The sequence below is a fragment of the Cydia splendana genome, chromosome 20 (genome assembly GCF_910591565.1).
Source record: "Cydia splendana chromosome 20, ilCydSple1.2, whole genome shotgun sequence".
NCBI classification, from domain to species: Eukaryota; Metazoa; Arthropoda; class Insecta; order Lepidoptera; family Tortricidae; genus Cydia; species Cydia splendana.
Genome location: NC_085979.1, coordinates 8755599 through 8775845, shown reverse-complemented (window position 1 = coordinate 8775845; position 20247 = coordinate 8755599). Strand labels below are relative to the sequence as shown.

Below are 20247 nucleotides of genomic sequence, written 5' to 3'. Positions count from 1 at the left end.
CTGCGGACTCTTAAATGATAAAAAGCTTATGTCCTTTTTTAAAGAAACTATTGATCCCCTCTACAAATTTCCACCCTCAAGGGATGATCTCGGAGATAAAAACAATTATATATCCTTCCCCACAACTCAAACTATCTGAATACCAAATTTCATCTAAATCGGTTCAGCGGTTATTGATACCCCATAAAAATTTCCACCCTTAGAATCTCGGAGATAAAAACTATTCTATATCCTTCCCCGGAACTCAAACTATCTGTATATTAATTTCAAGTTAAATCGGGCCAGCGGTTCAAGTGTGAAAAGATAACAGAGAGACCGCCTTTCGCATTTATATTATTATTGGTAAGTATAAAATAACATGTGGAACTCACCACATACGGCAATATACGGTCGAGAATAGTTTCAGAGCTGGAATTCTCGCACAGAAGTTGTAAAGTCTCCAACGCGCGCAGCTTGGACGTGCAGTGCTGCAGGCCCCTGGTGCAGGAGGTCACGAGAGACGTGATGAGGATCAGACCTTCACTGTCTGGACCCAGGTCTGGCTTCTCCACACCTGAACAGATACATAGTACATTAATTTCCGTACCTGAAAAGGAAAAACGGTACCCTTATAGGATCACTCGTGCGTCTGTCTGTCTGTCCGACCATTCCCCTCTTTTATCTCTGAAACTACTGGCAGGGGGGTGTCACTACGCAGTTTAGGTACATTTGGCCGGCGCACCTCCCGGGCAGGCCAGGCGTATGGCAGTACAGGCCGCTCGGCTCGCACGATAGTCGTGTCACGTGGCGCTCGCGCAAAGAAGATTCACGGTTCGTGCGCGGTTATAAGTTTCCATTTTGTTGCAGGCGGCGAGTATAGGTATAATTTTATACCTAAATCTGACTTTTGTGAAGGAGTTAATTTTCTGTACGGTAGTACTATTGGTTATTCTGTGCTACTGGGTCTAAAATTTTGAGATAAAATACACAAAATAGTTATTTACCTATAGATGACAGGAAAACCTATTAGAAATGTGTAGTCAAGCGTGAGTCGGACTAAATTATTTAGATTTTGATACGACTCCTACGGGTTTTTTAAAGACATTTCGTTCACGTTCCACATAAAAAATACATTGTTAAAAATTGTGTAATGTACGGAAATGGAACGCGAGTCCGACTCGCACGTGACCGGTTTTTTTAAAGACTTCAAAAGTGTTAGAACATAACATCTTTGAGGTGGGTATTTTATGATAAAGGAGGCAAACGAGCAGACGAATCACCTGATGGTAAGCATATTACCGTCACCCATGGACACCCCAGTGGGGTTGCAAGTGCGTTTTCGGCCTATAAGAGGGGAGTACGGTTTTTTTTTAAGGTTTGAAATCGTATCTGTCCGGATATACCGCGGGCGATAATTGATTCCACAGTGTAGCTGTGCGAGGCAGGACATTTCTGGAGAAATGCACAGTCGAGGACGTAGAGCTATCACATAGAGTGAATATAAACTAAACATCAATCATTTTAGAAAATATAGGACAAATTTTAGAAACTAACTTAAGAGTGACTACAAGTCGTAACAATGGGTTTGTAATGACTTAAAATATGTGAGTGACCCGTTTAAATATATTAATTATAATAATAATAACCTTTTTCATCTTCTTCTTTGTCCACAATATTCACATTTAGCACTTTGAATCCGTCTTTTTTCAGCATGTCTATGGTGTCACTCTTGTCTGTGGTCTCTTCTACTAGATCTTGGTAGTTCTTGGCGTCTGACGGCTGGGTGAAGATTCTAGAAATTAACGTTGGATGAATAAGGGTATTTGACTGCGTTTAAAATAAATTATTTTACACCATGCACGAAATAAAGCATCAGAAGATTAATAGAAAAACATAGACAGCAGTTACTTTTACGACACAATTTCTATTTTAAAACCCGTATATAACTATAAAGAGTAGGTAATTTGATCGTGACGTCACATGCTAGTGTTTCATATAAATTCCATAATAGCATACTCGTTTTGACAGTTCAAAAAATAATCTGATTTGAGTAGTAGTTAAATACCCTATTGAATATGGTCATACACAGAGTTTTAAAAAGTTGCCACCCATCATCTTCTTTCTCGCGTTGTTCCGGCTTTTTACGGTTTAAAGGAGCCTGGGGTCCGCTTGCCAACTAATCCTAAGAATTGGCGTAGGGACTATTTTATACGAAAGCGACTGCTATCTGAGTAACTAGGCCTTATTAGGATAAGTTCGGTTTCCTCACGATGTTTTCCTTCACCAAAAAGCATCAAACAAGTAGATGAGTTTAAAAAAAATCTTTGGTACGAGCCGGGGCTTGAACCTCCGTATTTCTTAGCCCTTTTCGCTATAGTTCGTTTTTTTAGCATTAGAAAAAAGGTAAACAATCTTGACGTGTCTTTTTATTGAATTACACATTTGAATAATAAGTCACGGCAAATATGTAACAATTATGAATCATACATTCTTTACTTTACATTATTTTTCTTTCATAAGTAATAGTTACTGATTTTTTAAAAGCATTTTTCAATTAAAAGACACGTTAAGATCCGGTAGCCTTTTTCTAATGCTAAAAAACTAACTATAGGCTACCAATGCTCTACCTAATACCTAAGGTTATTTAAACTTAAAAATAAAATTGTAAATATACGAGTATAACTTACTTGATAATGTTCTTGATGTCCTGATGGATTCGCAGAATCTTCTCGTCCGGAGGTAAAATAGGTTGCGCGGAGAATATCAGCATATACGACTGCAGGAACGAGTAGAAATATTCAGGGAACAATCTGGAACAAAACGGAACTTATAGGATATCGAGAAAGTGTGAGGGCCACTTGCGCCGTTCATTAACCCGGAGTTACCATGGTTACTAGTACAATTTGAGACTAGGTTAACGGTTTAACCGGTTGCAAGTGGCGCTAAACTAATTTAGATGTCTTATTTTGAAGAAAAAGTGACCAAGCCATCCAGTGGCGGAGGCCGGATCGGTGTCTTCAGCTATCGCAGTTAACACCTTTATGCTACCTCGTCACGACGACATCCCAATACCTCGAGTATATGCAATCTTAGAAAGACTAGGCGGATATTTAACTGGGGCGCTAGGTCGGGTAACCTCCACGAGGGTCTGGGCCATTCCAATTTCTGTTAATCCTTGCGGATTCGCAGTCAAGGGAATGGTTTATGGCTGGTGCGCCCTGGGGGCAACGGTAAGTGATCTCCTGCGTGGGATTGCTTACCGGTGCTGCCAATAACCCGACACCCGGGGTTTAGCCCGGGGGGGGGGGGAGGGTGTTCTTGGAGTGTCTCTGTGATCTCCTAGGCTATACCGGACAGGGCTACCCATACCGGGCAGGCGAAGAGTGAGGGGCACTATCAAGAGCAGGACGGGTTTGCCCGCTTTCAGTGTAGAAACCGGGTGGACAGGCTCCGGCCACCGTCCCAAACTCGTTATCCCAAATGATAAGGTGTTGTTGTCATGTCTAGCAGCCTTTGATGGGACCGAGGGCCTTGCCTTGGTCGGCCGGGTCAAGAGGAGATAACCTCAATAAAAAACCACAATCCCTCGCATGGCGGTTCACCGTGCGGGGGTGCTCTCTTTAGAGCGGCTGGGGTGTGCATCAGCCATTAGTGGCCAACCTGTGACACCGCCCGACCTCACAGAGTATATAGGGCCACAGCATGGGTACGGGGATCTCTGCCCCTGTGGAAATTTAGTCTCCCCTACTCGTGGGAATTGAATGGATAATCTAAATATAAACGAAATAAAAAAAACAAATCTTGAAGATATGGTGGGTGCTTCTGGCGCCGAAAATGAGAGGGACGGCGTCGTTTCAGAACTTAACACGACGCCAGCACAGCTACGGCTGCGGGGCTGCCGAGTGTCGCTACGTCCAGACGGAGCGATGGACTCAAATGCAAACAGCAAAGATCGGAGCTCATACAAAAGAGGAGAGGGATCAGGGACCAAATCAAATATGGCTGACAGTCAGAGGGAAATCAGGACTGAACGGTCAGAGAGGATGCGCCGACTGTCTGATGCGATGGACTCCGACGACCTTCCAGAGGTTATCTTTATAGATAAGGCTGGCGAGAAATCGGGGGAAAAACAGCTGGCCCAAAAACGGTACCATACTGGATCGGATGAGGATACGTGGCTGGGGACCTTGCCAAAAGTCAATACAGCACGTAGAGGCGGGAAAAACGGAAAGGGTAAGACTCGCGGAGCGTGCACGGGTATTTCCAAGTCCAAGCCCCTTGGGGCATACGTGGGAATCGCCAAGACCAAAACTTTGTTGAAAAGAAGGCTCCACATGGATACTAGTGAAAAAGATACGGATAAAGATACCGAAAATGCGTCCCAATCTCTTGGGCCAGCCTCCTGCTGGATGAAGGACCAAACATCCGAACAGGTCATATCTGATGAGGAGCTGGAAATGGAGTACAGCCTGGTGCCGGAAGGCCCTCAGTCTCCGGCTGCTGACGAAGACGAGGCGGATGTGGCCCGCAAGGTAGCCAAGAGGGTGTTGGCAGAAGTCAGCAAATGTATGAATTTAAAAGGAACAATCCGCGGCCGCATTAACAAGGCGTTGTAAGTAACGGCCATGGATAACATGGACACAAAAGAGGAAAATGAAGAGGTCCATGTCCTTCGGGCGAATAACAAAAGACTGAAGGAAGAGCTAGCTCATGCGACGACTGAGATGAAAGCACTTAGAAGGGCCTTCTCCGAACGGAATAAGAAGGATACTCCAGCAGACAGTGCAAGGCCTAACCAAATTCTGGGGTCGGTAACGGATGCCTTGTCTGAGTTTAGGGAGGAGCTAGAGGCGAGTCTATTCAAGTCGATTGGGGATATGGTTAATGCCCGCTTAGATAACATAAAGAGCCGCCTCCCTCCGGCGCCGATCGTCCGCCCGCCACTGGCGGCGGACCGAAGAAAGGCATCTGAGGCTGCCGATGCGACGTTTTCTCCAACAGACCCCGTGGTTGATTTGCCGGATGATCCCTGGACCCCGTTGCCTGCCCCTGCCCCTGTTCCTGCCGCAAGGCCCAGGAAAACGGCAGATAAATCTGCAGCATCGTCGGGGTCAACGCTAATGCCCCCTGCCAGAACTGCACCTGGGCCAAAATTGCCGCGGAAGAAACAAGCGGCTACCAAGCAGGTACCACGGGTGGCACCTCCCCTTCCTGCGGAAAGGTCGACAAAACCCACCCCCGCTCCCCGAGCGAAGAGGGTCCCTCAGACGGTGCCGCCCCCACCACCGACGACTGGAGCTCCGATGTGGACGGAAGTAGTAGGCCGTAAGGCAAAGAGGAAAGCAAAAAAACCAACATCTGCAGCAGGCCAACCGGCTGTTAAACCAAAGCCGAAGCCACGTAAACTGGTGGCTCCATCAACGGCGGGCATAGTAGTGGCTCTCAAACCAGAATCTGAGGCTACATATGCGGGAATCCTAACCAAGGTGACGACCTCGTTTGGTCTAGTCGAGGTGGGGATAGACCACGCCAAAGTTAGGAAAACGGCCGATGGGGCGCGTATCATCGAGGTTTCTGGTACCGACAATGGCAGGGCAGCCGATATCCTGCGCGAGAAATTGGAGGGTCTTATTGGCAACGACGCGAGGGTGTACCGGCCAACTAAAATGGCTGGCTCACCGAAAAAAATAATTTTCTACAATACTACCAGAACGTATAGTAATTAAAAATATAGTTATACCTACTAAAATCCGGTAGTAATAACAAAAAATGTTGTATCGTGCAAAACTTGTTTTTTAAACATCACTGTTTAATTCTAGTTAAATGCAATTTAGTACTGCTTACAATTTCGTTGTATATGTAAAGATGCAAGTGTTGTAAATATTAAACGTTTGTCTCGTTTAATATATGCATCGTAACACTAACTATTGATATGTAAAAATAAAGATACGAGTGTACATGTTACAAGTTATTATGTTGTGGTTACTGTAATGCATTGTAGTCTGAACGAATCAAACAGTTGTGCCAACACCACGGTGTATGCGCGGCTGGCGGGGGGCGGAGAAAGGGATTGCGCAAGTCACAGAACGGCAGCCATTACGCCAGCGTCTTACGTTCCGGCCGGTCGATGTTTTATTTACGTAGATCCTGTCCATAATTTTATTGTAAACTAGTACAAGTGTATAGTATAAGTGCGTGTTGTTTGCGTGTTGCTGACACAGTGAAATGTGCGGGCTCCGATTAAGGTAAAGTCCGATAAGGAGGGATTCACACTGGTGGAAAGGAAACGCAAGGCGCGCAGGGCGCCTCGTAAAACTCTGTGTGGCACTGCGCAGCCGGTTAATTCTGGCCTACGAGTTGCGACACCGAGTAAGGCGCTCTACGTGTCTCGCCTGCATTACTCCGCCGGGGCCGACGAGGTGGTAGAGTACGTCCGCCGGAAGACTGGCTACACGCTGAGGGTGCACCAGCTACAGTCGCGTCACTATGTGCACTTCAGTTCATTTGTAGTGCTCGTGCCGCGGCCTCTGCAGGACACCATCGCAAGCGCGGACTTCTGGCCGAAGGGTGTGGTGTTTCGGCGGTTCCGGGGCAACCTGCCGAATCCTACGCCGAGTCAGACGACGCTACGGAGCCACGCTGTTACGTCGTCGCCCAAATCCAATGTTTAATTTGTATGTCATTTGTGTGTCTATTGTTTTCTTTGTGGAGACAAAATGTTTTTTTCTTTTGTAGTGTCACAGGGCCTTGGTTTTACTGTAATGCTGTGTTACTTATTTGATCAATAAAATAAAAAAAAAGTGTGCTTAAAAACTTGTCTGTATTTACTAGAAGAGCAGTGTACTGGTTATATATTGTTCACGTAACCAGAACCCACTGTGCTGAAGGGACTTCTAAACGGGCCATATGTTCACTGCAATATGTGGCCGGCAACTATTAGTGTCCCTCTCTAACATGTGAGTAAGAGGACACCAATAGTTGCCGCCCACATATTGCAGTGAACATATGGCTCGCTTAGAAGCCCCATTAGCACAGTGCGTTCTGGTAACGTGAACAATATAAAACTAGTACACCGCACAAATCGTTCAGTTACATATACTGAATACCTTGTTATAACAACAGGACAGGAACGTATATGTTACTGTATTATTTAGTAACCATTAACAGACCGGCTAGTTGGGTTTACTAAAAGTCTTATACCCACTACTATACACTTCATAGAATTAACAAATTTAATTTAACAAGAATGGTCTGGTTATGTTTACAAAGTGTCCTGTCGTCACATATACAACAAGACAATATAGTACAGCTAACCAGATTCTGGTTACCAGTACCAGGTTTTTTTTTCAGTGCTTGAGGATATCAGGACTCATGGAATCTGCAACCACGGAGGCAGTAGCCGAGGCAATAACAGCGAAGGGTGGTTGCAGACTTGACGAAGTGAAGGTCGGTGCAATCCGTACCGGATTTAATGGGGCAGGATCGACTCTCATTAAATGCCCGGTGACAGCTGCCAACAAGATAGTAGAGGGAGGGCGTTTGCTTGTGGGGTGGTCGAGTGCACGAGTACAGGTTCTAGATCCAGCACCGTTCCGCTGTTATAAGTGCATGAGGACGGGGCACACTCGCGCTACTTGCCCCTCACAAATAGACAGAGGGAACACGTGCTTCCGATGCAGCAAGCCGGGACATAAGGCGTCCGGCTGTACCGAGGCGCCATTCTGCGCGGTGTGTCATCAGGCCAAAAAACCAGCCGGACACTACATGGGAGGCCAAGCGTGCTGCCCCCCACCGACTAAGGGTAGACAAGACCCCATCCGGCCCCAGGGGCCCGATCAGAGATCCGCCCATGGGGCTGACGAGGGACAAGACATGGATGTGTAATGTTGCCACGCCCTTACGAACTCCTATTACAGACCAACTTGAACAACTGCGCCCGTGCCCAAGACCTGCTTATGCAGGTAATAGCAGAGTGGGGCATAGGCGCGGCTGTGGCAGCGGAACCATATTGTGTTCTCCTCAGCCCAACTGGGTAGGAGCAACTGATCGGAAAGTGGCCATAATGGTACCGACTAGCGGGGACTATCCTCCCCTGATCGCCGTTCATAAACGTCCAGGAATTGCGGCAGCTAAATGGGGAAAGATTATAATAATCGGCACTTATTTTTCCCCCAATAGGCCACTATGGGAATTCGAGGGTTACTTAGACGATCTGGGGGGGCTGATAAGGAGGTTAGCGCCAACCCCGGTACTCGTAATGGGAGATCTCAATGCTATAAGCGCAGCCTGGGGTTCCCCTGTTACAGACGTGAGGGGCGAAACCCTTAGGGATTGGGTGCTAGCGATGGGGCTTGTGGTTTCAAACCAAGGGCACGCTTACACATGTGTGCGGCAGCAGGGAGGGTCCATTGTGGACGTCACTCTTGCAACCCCAGTTATCGCCAATCGAATTGAGGACTGGCGTGTACTAGAGAATGTTGAGACCCTCTCCGATCACGTCTACATCAGGATGAGGATTTCTCCATCTCCAGCGGCTCCATCACAGGGTCTACCGCATACAGCGGGTAGGCGTCGTCCCAATGGCCGCTTGCCTAGGTGGTCCTTGGCTAGCCTAGATAAAGAGATGATTGAGGAGGCTGCATTGATACAGGCTTGGTGCGCTCCGCCGCCAGTAGACCTCGGGGTTGAAGAAAGGGCAGCCCGCTTCCGTACCTCGCTCACCACGGTGTGCGATGCTGGCATGTCGAGAGCAAAGAAACCAACTGGCAGAAAACAGGTCTACTGGTGGTCGGAGGAAATTGCGGCCCTCCGAGTAACCGCCAATGCTGCACGCCGTAAATTCATAAGGTGCAGGCGCCGACAACACACAGCGGCAGAGGAAGAGATACTCCGGGAGGCCCTAGTAGCTGCAAAAGGGGCATTGAGAACTGCCATAGCCAAACGGAAGGATGAGGCCCGAGAGGAATTCCTGAGAACCTTAGACAGGGACCCATGGGGGCGACCCTATAAAATTGTGAGGAACAAAATGAAACATGCTCCACCCATGGATTCCTTAGAGCCGGAACTACTAAGAAGAGTTGTTGAGGGCCTCTTCCCAGTGGCACCGGACTTTACGCCTCCCGTCATGGCTCTCCCAGTGGAACAACCGGAGGGCCTTCCGGATGTCCCTTTAATCTCGGACGTGGAAATAATGGGAGCAGTCTTCAGAATGAGAGCCGGCAAAAAGGCTCCTGGGCCGGATGGTGTGTCAGGGAGAGTCCTCTCCCTGGCATTGAAACACCTTGGAGTCCGACTCCGCGGGCTATTCGATGACTGCCTCAAAGAGGGAATTTTCCTCGTTGCTGGAAGGAGGGTAGGCTGTGCCTGCTGTGAAAGGAGGGTCGTCCAGCTGACTCTCCTTCAGGATACCGCCCCATCGTCCTCCTAGATGAAACTGGAAAGATGTTGGAGCGCATCATAGCAAAGCGTATCACTAAGCATCTGGAGGACACGGGCCCAAACATTAGTGAACGGCAATTTGGGTTCCGCGAGGGGCGGTCTACAATAGACGCAGTAGGCACGTTGAAGAAATTCAGCGATCTGGCAGCAGAGAAAAAGGAGGGAGCCATAGCAGTGTCTCTAGACATTGCCAATGCATTTGGCTCTCTCCCTTACGGAGTTATAAAAGAGGCGCTCCGGTACCACGGCGTCCCTCTCTATCTAAGGACGATCATAGAGCACTACCTTACTGATAGGGTAGTGCTCTATGAATCGGGAGGCCGGAGGCTTTGAAAGACGGATGGAATGTGGTGTTCCACAGGGGTCGGTTCTGGGGCCCCTGCTCTGGAACATCGGATTCGACTGGGCAATACGAGGAGAGCAGCTTCCCCGCATGGTCACCATTTGTTATGCCGATGACACAATGGTGGCCGTGAGGGGAAAGCAGTTCCAGGAAACCTTGAGGAGAGCCGCTGTCGCAACCGAACTCACGGTGGGACGCATCAACCTCCTAGGGCTTGCTGTGTCCCTCAATAAAACTGACGCCGTGGTCTTCAAAAGAAGAGGCTGGAAACTGCGGCCCAACGATGTGATCCCAGTAGGGGGTAAGGCGGTCCCCCTGAGGGCCCACATCAAATACTTGGGCCTAGTCTTGGATAGCAAATGGGAGTTCGAGGAACATTTTGCCAACCTGGTTCCTCGGCTCGTTGGTGCCGCCTCGGCGCTAAAGCCGTCTATTGCCCAATGTAGGAGGCCCCCAAGCTCCATGCGACGCCTATATGCGAACGTCGTTCGCAGCATGGCACTATACGGGGCACCTATATGGGCCGGGAGGCTTAACAGCAAAACGAGGGCCCTCCTCCGAAGGCCGCAGAGAGTGATTGCGCAACGCATCATAAGAGGGTACAAGACAATAGGGCACGCAGCCGCTTGCGCCCTCGCCGGCACCATACCGTGGGAGCTTGACGCCCGACTCCTGGCCGAGAGGTACAACCAGCGGACGGAGTTACGCATCGCCGATGAGCGTCTGGCTCCCAGGGAGTTGGAGGCTCGGCTTGATGCGGAAAAGAAGAGAGCGAGGGATCGTTGGAAAAGCCAGCTGGAGGACGAGCCCTATGGTACGTCTACCATAGCGGCGCTCCTCACATCTTTTGACAGCTGGCTAGACCGAAAAAGTGGTACTCTTACGTATAGACAAGTGCAGGTAATGACTGGACACGGCTGCTTCGGTCATTACCTGTACACAATAAGGAGGGAACCTTCGCCGGTTTGTCACCATTGCGGGTACGATAATGACACTGCTTATCACACGATGGTGGAATGCCCAACCTGGGCTCCTGAGAGATGGGAGCTGGAAATGGCCCTGAACGTGGATGATCTCTCGCTGCACAATATAGTAGCAAGAACCCTAGTCAGCGAGAGATCCTGGGCGGCGTTCCATAACTTTTCCGAAAAAGTAATGAGAAAGAAGGAAGAAGCGGAGCGGGCGCGCGAGGACAGAGCCGATGCGCATCCGCTACGACAAAGACGGAGGGGAGTCAGGCGGCGGCAATTCGTCAATGCCTTGATTCCCCAGTAGAGCTGCGGGCTGGGGATCCGTAAATAAGGCTCTACACGCTCGAGGAGGGGTTGTAGCGTTACACAATCCCTCCTCCTCCAATCTGAGGGTGCCCCCGGTGAACAGCCGGGGCGGCCGGGGGAGCATCGTGGTAGAATATTAGTGACCTCACGGTGCTCCCCTATAACGGCAGAGAGGGTAACGCCGCAGGGGTTTTAGTGGGTATTCTCCTCCCCCTCCCTCTGTTTAGCAGAGGGAGTTACGGGAGGAGCGAGCCCCACATACCACCCCATGATGGGTCCCTCCAGCCCGGGGTGTACAAATCCAAAATAGACATTCACAAACAAAATACAAATAATACCTCCCAATAAGAATCGTCAACACATAACAATATAAAAAACAATAACATATGTAGTATCTCCCAATAACGATCGTCTTTGTGATAAAGAAAACAATGTCAATAAGAAACAATAAGAATAAAACAATTTCTGAATCAAAATGTCATTTCCATGAACTCCTTTACTGAGTACATGGGGTTTTCCAACAAAAGGGTTCTCAATTTACGCCTGAATATTTCGTCGCATTGCTCGTTTCTTATCTCGGCAGGTAGGTGCTCGAAATAAGTAGGTCCGATGATTCGTGGGTTCCTTGTTGAAAGCACCAAGCCACGAGGAACTGTCCTAAGACGACCTGTGTTACGCAGTTGTACACCTGGACAATCTACACGAGAAAATTGAGCAATATTGTTTCTGACGTATATTATTAAGTCAAACAGGTGTTGTGAGTAGTGAGTCATTATGCGTTCCGAAATAAAAAGTTCTTTACATGGGTGTCTCTGTTTTACTCTAGCAAGTGTACGAATTGCTCTCTTCTGAACTATCAGGACTCTTTTGGCATCAATGGAGTTACCCCAAATGAGCGAGCCGTACGACATAATAGAATGGAAGTGAGCAAAGTACACCTGCTTTAGAGCTTCCTTCGAGATAAGTGGCTTCATCTTTCGCAACGCAAAGACTGCACTACCCAACCTGTCACAGACGCTGTCAACATGGTGCTTCCAGTTAAGGTTACTGTCAACTATAAACCCGAGGAACCTACTCTCATTGCACACTGGCATCGGACTGCTGGCCATGCATGGTGGCAGTGGAATCTTCCGACCAGACTTAGTAGCTTTAATAATTATTATATTCTGTTAAAATAATAGCCGCAAGATATCGGTACTCTGTATTCCTCTAAGATCCCCACGTTACAGGCTGAGCCTAGTTTGGGGATCACTATACTACTTCTCTTGGAATGCTAATTTCATGAATTAAATATATTTTATTTCAAAATATTTATTAAAACAAATTGATTTGATCCCTAACTTGTATTGAAAAAATCATAGTAGTTGAATGGTAAGGCTTCTTAATAGGAGGTCGCAGTTCAAACCCTGGCTGGTAACAATAAGTCTATCAAGATTTGTACGAAATATTTTTTTAAGGGTCGATAGGAAAGTTGCAAGAAGTTAAATAGTCAAAAATATTTAGCCTTAATATTACAAGTTACAATACATAAATTAGATGTTTGGAATGTGGACGCACTTGCCCCTCGCCTCGTCCAAGTACAGCTCGGCGCTCCGGCGCTCCTTAGGGCTCCGCTCCGTCATGGAGAGGAGGAGCTCCTGCAGCGCGGGCGACGCTCCTTCTAGAGTCATGCTAGACGGTCGCGGGGACCCGTTACGGTACGCTAAGAGGGCTGGGAGGTCTAGCGCTGGGGTCCCGTCGTTCCACAGTTCTAATAGCGCACACCTGAAAAAAAATGTGTAAATTACGTACCTATAATTGTTACCAAAAGATCCTAAGGTATATTCGGGTACTTTCGACTTAGAGTACATTTTTCTGAATTGACCGAATACACCTACTTCACGAAACAGTGTCACAGAACTCACAGAAAGTAACAAACAATAATGAAGCCCATCTGACGGTAAGCGGACTTCTTTCGCAATGGATACTTACACATTGCAATGAACATAATGTAGGTACCTACAATACATTGTACATAAAAACAAACTAAATTATCTTTAAAATAAAACTAAAAACTAGAAGTGTCACGGGTGTCTGTTCGGGTATATAAAAACCGGCCAAGTGCGAGTCGGACTCGCGTTCCAACTTCCAAGGGTACATTAGCCAATTTTTATCAATGTATTTTTTTATGTTTTAAAAACCCGTAGGGGCCGGATCAAAAACTAAGTAATTAAGTCCGACTCACGCTTGACTACATATTTCTAATAGTTTGCTGTCATCTATAGGTAAAGAATTATTTTTTCAAAATTTAGACCCAGTAGTTTCGGAGATAAACGGGGGAATGGTGGGACAGACAGACAGAGAGACGCACGAGTGATCCTATAAGGGTTCCGTTGTTTCTTTTGCGGTACGGAACCCTAAAAACGAACACAACTAAAAGATTTGGATACTTACCCAGCTGAGAAGATATCCATACTCGGCAGTAACTCTCCCACCTTGCACGGAGACTCACTTAATAAAAAGTTACTGTTTCTATCGTCATTCTGAAACAATCAGTTTTAATTTAAGTAATATTTATTTTTGACTACAAATAGTTTTTAGGGTTCCGTACCCAAAGGGTAAAACGGGACCCTATTACTAAGACTTCGCTGTCCGTCCGTCCGTCCGTCCGTCCGTCCGTCCGTCCGTCCGTCCGTCCGTCCGTCTGTCACCAGGCTGTATCTCACGAACCGTGATAGCTAGACAGTTGAAATTTTCACAGATGATGTATTTCTGTTGCCGCTATAACAACAAATACTAAAAACAGAATAAAATAAAGATTTAAATGGGGCTCCCATACAACAAACGAGATTTTTGACCAAAGTTAAGCAACGTCGGGAGTGGTCAGTACTTGGATGGGTGACCGTTTTTTTTTTGCTTTTTTTTTTTCGTTTTTTTTTTTGCATTATGGTACGGAACCCTTCGTGCGCGAGTCCGACTCGCACTTGCCCGGTTTTTTGATACAAGCTATTATCGGCGATTCTACTTTTTACAGTCTGTTACAATTGATGATTCTAACTCAAACTTAACCTCACGTGTAATTTTTCTACAGTGAACGAAACTAAGAAAAAATACCTACTACACGAGTAGAAAATACTTTTTCTCGGTTTCGTTAAACATATTACATAAATCTTCACTCCGCACTTCAAAATAGCGAGTCTATTTTACGAAGTTTTGGAGCGCGTGGCCTTGACCGGTCGGATGGAAAAATTTAAAAAAAATACACGTGAGGTTATGTGGGGGAGAGGGGTAGCCAAAAACCTCACCAAATATCACCTAGGGGGGAGGGTCAAAAAGTAGCCGAAGACACCTCGCGTGATTTGTGCACCACCCCAAAGAAGTTAAACAGCATAACATTAAAAACGTCAAACTACTGCTAACTAGACAGAAAAACTCAGGAACAAATATTTGTGATGAACACACAAATAAATGCCCTTACCAGGATTCGAACCCGGGACCTCCTGCTTCGTAGGCAAGGTCACTACCGACTAGGCTAGGAGGCCGTTGCATATATATATTACATACCGCTCGGCGCGGGTCGGGGGACACAAACCGCTCCGGTGCGACATAACACAGCCGCCGGCGGGACGTGTCAAAGAAGTAACTGAAGTCAGCAGGGTTGTCGTCGGGTAAGAATGTGGGCTTGAAGGAGGCGATGTCCGTGACGAGCACCCAAAGCCATGACGTCACCATTATGTTTTCCAGCTGTAGAGGATAAAAAATAAACTATTCACTTCTCATGCTCAAAAAGTGCATTTTTATGTCGTGCGTAGACGACATAAAATCGCATTTTATGCTCTAGAGCATAAAGTAAAATCATCTATTACGACCCTTATTGACTTAGCAATAAAGTCCAAATTCTGCCATACAAACTGCCAGCCCTGCCGGCGCGCCCCCGACCGGCGCTCTCCCGATCGGCGTGCCCCGCGCCTCCGACCGGCCCAAGAACAATTTTCTTTAGTCTTGAATAAATACGTTAAAATAACCTAAAATATTTGATTTTTTGTATATTTTCCTCGCAATCGAAGTGAAAAGCAGAGTGTACAACAAGGGCATAAATGTCCATTTTTACCCTCGTCTACTATTTTGGTCTTCGCTTCGCTCAGACCAAAAAATTGCCTCGGGTAAAAATGGGTCACTTTATGCCCTTGTTGTACAATCTACTATTTAAGTTGATACTTTACAAACGACTGTGACTATGAAATGGGTTTAAAACCCTCATAATGATTATAAAAATAAAGTCTTGCATATGCAAGTGGGATCCTAATAGGAAACATTCAACAGTCTTCTATAACATTATGAAAGGGCAAATAAAAAGCAAGACTTCTGACACTTTCTGCCAGGGACCGTTACCGGTATAACTAAAAATCAAAATATGTCATAGGGGCTGTCCATAAATTACGTCATCGATTTTTGACGATTTTGGACCCCCCCCCCCCCTATAATCATCCAAAAATCATGCTTCAAATGACCCCATTTCCTCCTACTTCATGCTACCGTCATCCGATGTCCAGACCCCCCCCCCCTAATTTGAAATGACGTAATTTATGAATAGCCCCATAGCATTCACAATATTTCTATGATATTATAGAATAGTTTTAGATAAAGATAATGATTGATCAGATTAGCTAAACTAAGTGCCAAAATATATATAAACAACCGTGATACCGAAATTGAATACCTGTTAATTTGTATAAAAAATATACCAGTATTAGGTACCTGCTTTCTGCTGAGAGAAACAGAAACAGTTATGATATCTCTGTTTCTCACAGGTAAAAGATGTGAGATGAAGAAGAAGGAACAAAAAGGCACCTCTTTGAAGTCTTACCTTGATGTCACCATGGCATATCCCAAGTTTGTGCATCCGGTGCAGAGCGTAGAGTACTTGGAAAGTGATCCATTTCTTCTCTAGCACCGTTAAGAAGGGGCGCGTCGACATGCGGTCGTACACGCTGTACTTGCAGTACTCGCGCATTAAAAGACCAGCTTTGTCTGTTAACTGTGGAAAAGTATAATATAATGGTGGGTCCACATCTGGCGAATGTGGAACGCGCATTTATTGCGAATGGCTACGCACAATTGAATTACATGAAAAGACAGTAACTAATTTGCCAATTTAGTAGATCTGGATGCATCTTTAGGTAGACTAAAGGCTAGATAGTTGTATGGTTATATCCCTTTAAATTTAGCTCTTTACAGTTCCATACAAAACTGGCAAACTTTTTGAATTCATGTACTTACACAAAATTTCAACAGACAACTGAAAATTTAAACTTTCTTAAGCTATTTAAAATCAATACAAGAAAAATAAATGAATTATCATACAAAAATTTAAAATCAAATAGGTATAATCATAAAAAATAATTATTATAATTTAGATATGAAAATTTTTCCTTCATAATTAATAAATTCCCTTAATATTAATTATTATTTTTTTAATTAATATTATTTATTTATTAATTAATTTCCTTTATAATTTTGTGTAAAAAATGTCCTTAATATTTATTTATTTATTATTTATTATTTATTATTTATTATTTATTTATTTATTTATTTATAATTATGAGTTTATTATAAGTTAGTTCTAATATAAAACTTTCCGTAAACACAGGATTCTTCAGCTATTGTACTGAAGTGAGTCAACGGGATGGCACCCAAACTCACAGCAATAACCTATTCAAAGATACTTACTATAACCCTCTGAAACGGCAAGCAATTGAATGCAGAAACCAGCTGCTCCTTAATCTTCAAAATCCGTTCCTTGTGCTCGGCAAGTGGCAATGATGGGTCATGTACCGCAAATACTTTGGCTACAACCAAGCCCTCCCGTGAACGTGCCCGGGCCACTTTTAAAAAACGGGTAGAGCCGAGGCTGAAAGAAGAGCTTTTGTTAAAAAAATACTAGAATAATACCCTCACGCCGCCTACTATATAAATGTTTGCTAAGGAATTTTAAACCTAGTGATATTATTAATTGGGTAGAATTTAATTTGGTTAAAAAATGTGGCGACTGGCGGGAGCATGCACAAAGCCGCCGAAAGACAGGGGAGGCCTTTGCCCAGCAGTGGGACACAATATAGGCTATTAAAAAAAAATGAATGAGGCAATGTAATGCTACTTGGTATTAGTTGAGAAACTGTATATTGTAATACAAAAGCGATGGAGATAGGTAAGGATTTTGGATACTGCAATAAGACCTTTTCTAGCAATGAAATCTATTACCTCATGTCAAATGTAAGATCCGCATGATCACTTAAATAATGCTCCACAGGGTATATCTGCGACGGAGCTAAGCCCATCAGTTGATTCCCCATTTTGATCACCAATTCACTTCTAATGGATCAGAACTTTTACATTAAAAATATGTTTAAAAAAGTATTATTAATACACATTTGAGTTGAAAAAGTATGAATGTTATGAGTTCATATCCTTTACTAAAGAACGGAAAAGGCCAATTTAAAACTAAATACGTAAATAATTAGAGATATTCACAAATTTCGTCTATTTTCAAAACAAAGACTATTTTATTTTGACAAGTGAGCAAGTGACGTTTGTTGTTTTTTTAATGAAAGTGTTTGAGGCAATGAATCTCCGGTATAGGCATAGAAGGTAGGATCGTATAGAAGTGGTATACGCGTGCCTCCGTGAGGGACACAACATACGCAAATGCGACACTGTGATTGGTCGAATTTATTTGTTGCCCACCATTATCCATACTAAAAAAAAGGTAGGGACCAAAAAAAATTCACAGATTTCGTGCCTCACACGACTAACGAGCACATTGGAAATGAATCTACGGAATTCGAAAAAATATTGTCGCTGAGCGACGAGAAAGTCTGGATAAGGAAAAAGTTACAAAATAAAACTACAACGTTGAATGTGATTATTTCATTCTTAGATTAACACAAGTATCCTGGACATAACACATGTGAACAAACAAATTGCAAAATTTCCACACGCGTATCGAAGTTTGAATAATTGTCGCCGTGGCGCATAAGTATAGGTACATATTTCATTTTTCGATTAATAAGCAGGATATATTAATGTTCAAAGTACAAGAAAATTATTACACGGCAAATCCGTAGTCAACTCGAGAAGTGGTAGCCACATCGCCGTTATCGTCACTCGAGTCTTGATCGGCAGCGGCCCATTTGCTGCAAGCTCGGAGTAATTAACAATGGAGCCGCCATTAACAGGCGTTCCCCTCTGTCGAAAAAAGGCGGCCAATGGTCAACCACATGTCAACCATATGTATGGACTGACGTTTATCTGACATGACGTACCTATACATTTGATGTGCCCCTCCCCCGCAAAAAACGGCAGACTATTTTGTACCGAAAATTTTAGACATGGCGGCTCCAATGTTAATTACTCCGAGGCTGCAAGATATGAAATTTTCTTGACAGCAGTTTGACGCGACGAGAGATGACCATAGGCCCCGTTCGCACGGCAGCTTTTTCAACGCGCGTTAAAAAAGCGTTTGAATGACACAAATGGATAACCATGTATGTATTCACACGAAGGCGGTTTTTAAGCGCGGCGCTTTTTTATCGAGCACTGTTCGATTTTCGGCGTTGAGCGTTGGCGTCAAATTGAATAGACCATACGGAAATCCGTGTATCTGTTCTCACAAGCGTTGAAAAAGCGCCGGCGCTGCTGTCAGTTGGCTGTCAAGTGTCAATTTTTGGTGTTAATCGTCAAGATTATTATTAGTTTCACCTTAAAAATGTCAACTTATGCTTACAAATTCCTGAAATATTCAAGCTATATTCAAATAATACGTCGTAATAGCAAATAAAGTATGGCTTTGCTGAGATGCGTACGTGGCAGTACGACTCACAAGTGATTTTTAAGCGTTCATATGAACACAAATATTGGAAACGGTAAAAAAGCGCCAACGTCGGGTTTTAACGCAACGCTTTTTAAGCTGTCGTGCGAATGGGGCCTAACAGCGTTTGTCTATGTTGCACCAAACCTGAGTTCCAATAGGTACTACCAGGGTTCAGCATCAGCTATCTTGGGTAATGCTCTACCATGTGATCATCATGACGAATCGGATGTCCAAAACAGCGCGTGCCTATGTTGCACCAAACCTGAGTTCCGCTGGGTACAACCAGGGTTCAGCATCAGCTCTATCTTGGGTACTACTCTCCTAAGTGCTCATCAAGACGAGTCGGATGACCAAGACAGCGTGTGCCTATGTTGCAACAAACCTGAGTTCCTTTAGGTACAGCCAGGGTTCAGCATCAGCTCTATCTTGGGTACTACTCTCCTAAGTGCTCATCGAGACGAGTCCGATGACCAAAACAGCGTGTGCTTATGTTGTATTAAACCCGAGCTCCACTAGGTACTGCCAGGGTTCAGCATCAGCTATCTGCTAGCAGCCGCCAGCAACATGCTGAGGTGAGACCATTTCGTGGCATTTTTTATGTTTCTCTGTATAAGTTTTTATTTTGTGTTTGTGCTCACGAATAAAATTATTTCTACCTCTACCTCTACCTCTACCTCTACCTCTACCTCTACCTCTGCCTCTGCCTCTGCCTCTGCCTCTGCCTCTGCCTCTGCCTCTGCCTCTGCCTCTGCCTCTGCCTCTGCCTCTACCTCTGCCTCTACCTCTACCTCTACCTCTACCTCTACCTCTACCTCTACCTCTACCTCTACCTCTACCTCTACCTCTACCTCTACCTCTACCTCTACCTCTACCTCTACCTCTACCTCTACCTCTACCTCTACCTCTACCTCTACCTCTACCTCTACCTCTACCTCTACCTCTACCTCTACCTCTACCTCTACCTCTACCTCTACCTCTACCTCTACCTCTACCTCTACCTCTACCTCTACCTCTACCTCTACCTCTACCTCTACCTCTACCTCTACCTCTACCTCTACCTCTACCTCTACCTCTACCTCTACCTCTACCTCTACCTCTACCTCTACCTCTACCTCTACCTCTACCTCTACCTCTACCTCTACCTCTACAAGAATGCATAGATTGTCGAATAGTGCGTTCTGACTTTTTGACTATTTTAAGGTTAGGCTACAGGGAAAACCCTTCACCCGATCGTCTTTGTTTTAGGCTCAAATTGTAGCTGACTAAATTGTCCAGAGCCGTTTTTCTCAAATTTTTGATATCATTCTTCGTTTCCAAATTATCGAGCACCAAAATCAAAAATTCGGAAAAAAATAATTTTA

At 45.1% G+C, this 20247-nt stretch overlaps 1 protein-coding gene across 1 annotated transcript in view; it reads right to left on the bottom strand.

The window, feature by feature from the left end:
* The window catches only part of LOC134800823 (phosphoinositide 3-kinase regulatory subunit 4), a 54614-nt gene extending 37047 nt beyond the window's left edge, over window positions 1-17567 (bottom strand). The window contains exons 1-9 of the mRNA XM_063773380.1: window positions 17278-17567; window positions 16747-16927; window positions 15884-16054; window positions 14581-14760; window positions 13471-13559; window positions 12595-12801; window positions 2667-2789; window positions 1626-1771; window positions 372-553 (exon numbers count right to left, since the gene is read on the bottom strand). Coding sequence (XP_063629450.1) covers window positions 372-553; window positions 1626-1771; window positions 2667-2789; window positions 12595-12801; window positions 13471-13559; window positions 14581-14760; window positions 15884-16054; window positions 16747-16927; window positions 17278-17369 — 1371 coding nt within the window. The 5' untranslated portion in view covers window positions 17370-17567. The remainder of the gene's footprint in view (window positions 1-371; window positions 554-1625; window positions 1772-2666; window positions 2790-12594; window positions 12802-13470; window positions 13560-14580; window positions 14761-15883; window positions 16055-16746; window positions 16928-17277) is intronic.
* Window positions 17568-20247: the final 2680 nt, after the last annotated feature.